The 6,000-nt window shown below is 47.8% G+C and overlaps 1 protein-coding gene across 1 annotated transcript in view; it reads right to left on the minus strand.

Moving 5' to 3' along the window:
• FAM149A (family with sequence similarity 149 member A) overlaps window positions 1-6,000 on the minus strand; it is a gene marked incomplete at its 5' end in the record, with an annotated part of 29,072 nt that extends 23,072 nt beyond the window's left edge. The window contains one exon of the mRNA XM_079726606.1: window positions 5,309-6,000. Coding sequence (XP_079582732.1) covers window positions 5,309-6,000 — 692 coding nt within the window. The remainder of the gene's footprint in view (window positions 1-5,308) is intronic.

A 6,000-nucleotide genomic window follows, 5' to 3' on the forward strand; every position in this document is an offset into this window, starting at 1 on the left:
CCGCCGGGAACCGCGAGTCTTGAGCGGCGCGGCCAGGGGCGCTCCCGGCCCGGGCTGCGCGGTCCATGGGCGCGGTGTTCTCTGCTCGCCCGGCGCTGCTTCCCCCGCCCCGGCTCCCTCGGCGCCGAAAGCGCCAAATTCCGGCGCGGCGCGACGCGACGACGCCTCCCGGCCCCCGCCCCCGCCTCCGCCCCCGCCTCCGCCCTTCCCTCCTCCTCCGCTGGCCGCCGCGCCCCTCGCCGGGGTCGGGCTGGGCCAGTCGGCGGTTCCCCGCGGCGTCCCCTCTTCTGGAGCCTGGCGGCGCTCCCCACTCCCACCCGCCGCCCTCTGCCCTCGGTCCGCGTCCCGCTCTCCGCGGATCCCGACCTCCGGAAAGACACGCCGTGCCCCCTTCCCGCTGCCAGGGGCCACATTTTATAACCCAGTGTCCTGAGCTTTGACCACGGGCCCCTAGGCCTCTGGGCACCCGCCGGCCCCACTGCCCTCTCTGGGCCTCCAGTGCGCACCGGTCTGGCCTTCCCACGCCTTCCCACCCCTTCCCCGGGGCTGCCCAGACAGGTGTTTGCTGTCCTTAATCCTTTTAAATAGAATTTGAATGAACCGGAGAAATACAATTTCACCGACCCCCCTCCTCCCATCGAAGGATTCCTAGTTGGGCGTGGGGGGGGGAGGGCAGGGAGGTAGAGGGAGGTTTAAAAAAATTCAAGTCTCAGCCTGGTAAATGCAAGATGCTAATCTGATTAACAGGAACTCTAGGTCTACTTAGGCACCGAAGATTATCGTCCTGTCTCTCCCATCTTCAAATAGATGCTTTATCTCACACAGTCCAATAACTTTTCTACAAACCGGAGATTACAGTGTTTTGGTTTATTAATATGTGCTTGTTTCAATCTTGAAGTCATACAATAATACCAGGACTAGAGTCACCAGATTCTATGCCGTGAGATAGCAAAATGGCCAGGCCACCATTTTCATAAACTGAGAGAAATACGGGTGAGTTGGCTGAAGTAATACACATTTTCAAAGTAACATGTCCAAGGGCAGACACCACCTGTCACGTGCCTTTTCCCAGTAAGAGATTCTTAATAATTACAATGAATAAAGGGGACACTGGAACACAGTCCAGCCTGCGGTGGCCATCCATTCTCCTTTGAGATCTAAGGCCTTCTAAATCTGAATAGGTACAAAGAAGCCCACCTATTCCTCCAGCTCAGCATTTACAGAGGTAAACCATGCCTATTACATTTAATAGTGAAAAACCCAGTTTATTTATTTTGAATCTGAGATTTTATTTTGATTTTATTTTGAATCTGAGAAACCAGCTACCAACAGCAAAACAATGATCCATTTCTTGAACTAAGGATACTAAGGTCCTCACCATGTTTACAAATCATTAGCTTTAAAGTGGTAAGTGGTTATAAATTCTGAAATTAATGATACATACATATGTATATACATGTAGTGTGTGTGTGTTTGTGTGTGAATCAGGAAAACTGATGGTACCTAAAATAAACACATACCTGCTAATACTATTTATATGAAAGGAGACATGACAGGAAAAAAAAAAGTAAAGAATAATATTATGATCCAAACATATGCTAGCTGCTTTATATGTTATTTTTGTTTAATTTTTTTAATTAAAAATTTTTTTATTGTTTAATTTTTTTAATTAAAAATTTTTTATTGTTTATTTTTAATTAAAAAATTTTTATTGTTGTTTAATTTGTTTAATTTTGTTTAATTTTTTAACACCCATGGTAAGTAGATACTGTTATCCAATTTTACTGATGAAAGTACTGAAGGCAGACACCTTATAATGACATGTTCGAGGTCACTCAACTAGGATGTGGCCTGCGTGTATGTCCCAGATATCTATTACTGCTTAACAAACCGCCCCAAACTTAGTGGGTGAAACAACAGTCCTGTGGTTATGCTCACAAGCCACAGATTTCAGAGATGCCAGGAAAACTTGGCTGGGTGATTCTTCTGCCCCATGTGGCACTGACCTGGGTTATTCAGTGCTATTCAACTGGCCACTGGGCTGGGCTGGAGGGTCCAAGAGGGCTTCACCCTCATGCTAGCACTTTGGGGCATGAGGATGGCTGGAAGGCTGGGCGCAGCTGGGCCCTTCTCCCATGTAGTCTCAAGACTGCCCCCAAGCAGTCGCTCCCGTGGTGGGAGGTTCAGAATTCCTATGTGGCAGCTCAAGGTTCCAAGAAACCAAGGCAGAAACTGTCAGCTCTGTTAAAGGCTGGCCCTGAGCAGACATACTGTCATTTCCAACGTTCTCCATTATCAAAGCAGTCAGAATTACACAGCTAGCAAATGGTTTGAGATTGGAATCCAACCATTGGATTCCTGCCTGGGTTCTTAAGCATCACTCCAACTCTGGGCTGCCTCAGAGTAGTCCCTGCATTCATTTTACTGGCAGTCAGGTTAACAAGTCCTGCAGGCACCAACTATGATATTTCCACACTTACATGACTTTAACAAGAAAACTCAATCACTCAAAAGAGCAACGACTCTCTGTTATCAGCGATAATTTTAAAAAGATAGAAATACTTCCTGACCATGTGAAGTTTAACTCTACCAACCTTCATACACAGCAGTTCTCCATCTATCTACCTTATCTACTGTTAGAAATTCTTCTATTTGCAGAACAAACGAAAAGTCCTTTTACAAGGTGATAACTGTGTAGTTCAAACCGGAAATGCAAAAGGAGGTAGGAAAGAGGGCTGGGGAGACCAGAAACCAGTGTGAATGAGGGACAACGTTATATGTGAAAGACACAGGGAGGTGAAGGTGAGGACGAAAGTGCTGAATCACACATCTGGGGGTGCAGGAGAGTGAGGTAAATAAGGCCACTCAGTATCTCTGACTCTGGTTCAAATGTGGCCCCCAGTATGTCTTGTGGACTGAAAAGGGTGAACCCCTCTTCCGTGGGCCAGTCATTTATTTAATCCATGAATCAGAGATCAAAACTCATGCTATTACATAGCACCTTAGTGAAAAATGAAAAGGCTCTGAATTGAAAGTTTGCATATGTCCCCACTCAAGTTAATTTCACTATTTTTAGTTTTAACAAAGGCCAAGGACAGAATCAGGTCAAAGGTAAAATACATGGGTTTTCTTCCAAAAAATATAAACTGTGAATGAGGACTTTTCTTTGTAAATGAGTGTGGTGGTCTTCAAATTAGATTCATGTTTCTCAAGATTTGCTTTTACTTGTTTTACATGTATCCACTTTCTCTCTAGCTGTGCTTCCCCCACCCCATTCTTACTTTAACCATCTTCCACTCTCTGCATCCCTGGGCTTGAGAAAACCAAGTACACGATTTTGTTATTAATCAGGCAGGCTAATAACTAGCAGCAGCTAACTGTAAACTGACAGATAAGGTAGTAGTTGTAAAATTTAAATCCAGTGCTGAAGCATGTTTGTTTATTCAGTGTTATAAATAGCCACCCCAGAAATCCGGAAGTGAAAAAAATATACTTCAAGATGCAAAAGGTCTGTAAGACTGAAGGAAAAATTCCTTTCTTTCTTCTTTTCCCTTATCCGTTTGTAAACTTCATGATTAAAAAAAGAAATGAGGTATGGAAGGAAGGGAACATGACTATTTGCATATGTAAAAAAAAAAAAACTAATGTACTTGAAGGGCTGTTGGATGTCCCATGGAGAGAACAAAGGCACATAATTAGGCAGATCCTTGAACACACATATCTGTACCTATTATTCCTCAAAGCAATTGTGTAAAATTCAATGTCTGCCCTTTCAGTACAATTGGATGTCTTTGCTAATGTAGATTAGCATACTGTAAATAGTGCCAAATACAGTGTTATTCAAAAAGTATCCATTAAGCATTTTTGGACAATGCAAACATGGTTTAAGATGTTCAAGACCGGAAACCAACACCAGTGCTTTCCACTGGCCATGCTGAATGTTTCAGTGCCTGTTGGAAAAAAACACTAAGACTAGAGTTTAATGTCAGTGTGTATATCTATTTGCTCATAAAACATTAATGGCATAAATGTTAAGGACCAGTAGCCAATAACAAAGGCCTAATTCCTTAGACATATGTATTCTAGCCACTTATCCAAATGCAACTGATTTTCCTTAGGGGGAAAAAAAATCAGTTGATTCATCTATTTCATAATAAAATATTTTAAATGAAAAGGAACAACTTACTCTGTCACTTACTTTAGCACTGAGATGAACGTCACGCAGTTTTGTGAAAATAGTTATTTAAATTTTGATTGAGTTAGAATCAGTCTTAATGCAAAAGTTTTCCTGTCCATTTTTGGGGGGAGAAGAGAGCTTCTCTGCTAACAGCCCTGACCATTCTTCCTTTGCTAGATTACAATACAGAAATCTCCATCCGTGAACGGGACTTTCTGGTTTGCCTTTGAACATTTCACTATCCTTTTGTGAAATTCAAGAAGGCTGAACATTTTTATACCCACTTAAGAGGAGCTATATCTTCTCATTAAAAAAATAAAATTTGCCTTTGTTCTAAAATCCACATTTTACAAGAGGAATGTTTTCATCACTGCTCCCGGTGGTGAAAGGGTAGTGTGTGAGTGTGTGTGTGTGTGTGTGTGTGTGTCTGTGTGTCTGTGTGTTGAGGGATGTGTCCCCTAATTCCCATTGAGATGGCTCCCACAAAGTCAGTCAGCGTTTCCGGAGTACCTCAGGGCCCCAGGGCAGTAACACAGGAACTCTAGGCTATATGATACAAATCCATTTGTGTCAGATGATGTTATACATATGTAAATCAACTCGATGTCTCACACACAAAAAATCCCACTTAGGATGAGAATTGGGGCTGAACCTTGAAAAGGAGGGAGGCGCCGTGTGTCTCACCATTTCTTAAAATTATAGCCGCCAGTGTAGGTATCGGGTACCCTGCACGTCCGCCGTATCCTGCATTAGAGAAAGGCTCCTTTCAAAGTCCTTAAGGAAACCTGACTATCAAATGAGCTGAGTCAAAGCTTCGGCTAGAAAAGAAACAGAATTGTGTCCTCCTGTCCTTCAAGTCCGCTTCCTCTTCCCTCCCTCTCCGCTAGCGAACAGCAGAGGATTACCTCCGAGAAAGTCGATCAAAAGCCTGTCACAGCCTGTGTTTGAAAAGAAAAGCAAGCCGAGGAATAAAGGATCCAAGAAAAGTGCAGGGACGTACCCAGGGCACTTAGTGCAAGTTACTGCAAATAGTGCAGTTTTGTAACGGGCGCCTGGCAAGGTGGGTGTGACAGGTGGAGGCGCAGGGGTCCCAACCCAAGAAGGACCTGCCTGGCCCCAGCCGCTACTCACGCTTCTCGGCCGTCCTCCGAGTCGCTGTCCGAGGCCCGCCCCTCGCCGACGTCGGGCAGGGTGAAGAACAGGGTCTTGGGGCCAGGCCCGGGGGGCACCCGAGCGCCGGGCTCTCGCTCCCCGGGGCCGGGCAGGCGAGGGTTCCGTGCGCTCGCGGTCACACTGCCGCTGCCCGCGGAGCCCCCGATGGACGGCAGCGCCGCCCAGACCCCGCCAGGGCCCGGGGGCGGCCGCGCCACGGCCACCAGGGGGGCTGGGGAGCCGGCTGCGCCGCAGACGCCGCTGGAGGGGGCCGCGGGCAGGGGCGGGGACGAGGACCGGACTTTGGCTGCTCTCGGGCTACCGGGCAGCCAGAGGGGGGTCCCTCCCGCTCCTGCCGTGCGGCTCGCGACCGAGACCCGGGGGTGGGAGGCGGCGAGCAGAGGACGGAGCGGGGCGGGTGTCGGCTGCTGCAGGGCTGGCGCCCCCCGCGAACCGGAGCGGGAGTCGCGCGCCAGGGCTGGAAAGAGGGCCAAGGTCGGGGCCGTGTCAAACCAGGTGCCCGCCCCAATGCCCGCCGGCCCTGCGGTGGCTGCGCCTCGCGAGTGGCTGGAGGAGGAGGAGGCGACCGGCGAGGGAACGGCCGCGGGCGCCGTCGAGGTCTTGAAGATTTTGGCAAAGAGAGACCCAAGGTCCAACACAGCGACCTTCAT

This window comes from Hyperoodon ampullatus (genome assembly GCF_949752795.1).
Source record: "Hyperoodon ampullatus genome assembly, chromosome: 20".
NCBI lineage: Eukaryota > Metazoa > Chordata > Mammalia > Artiodactyla > Ziphiidae > Hyperoodon > Hyperoodon ampullatus.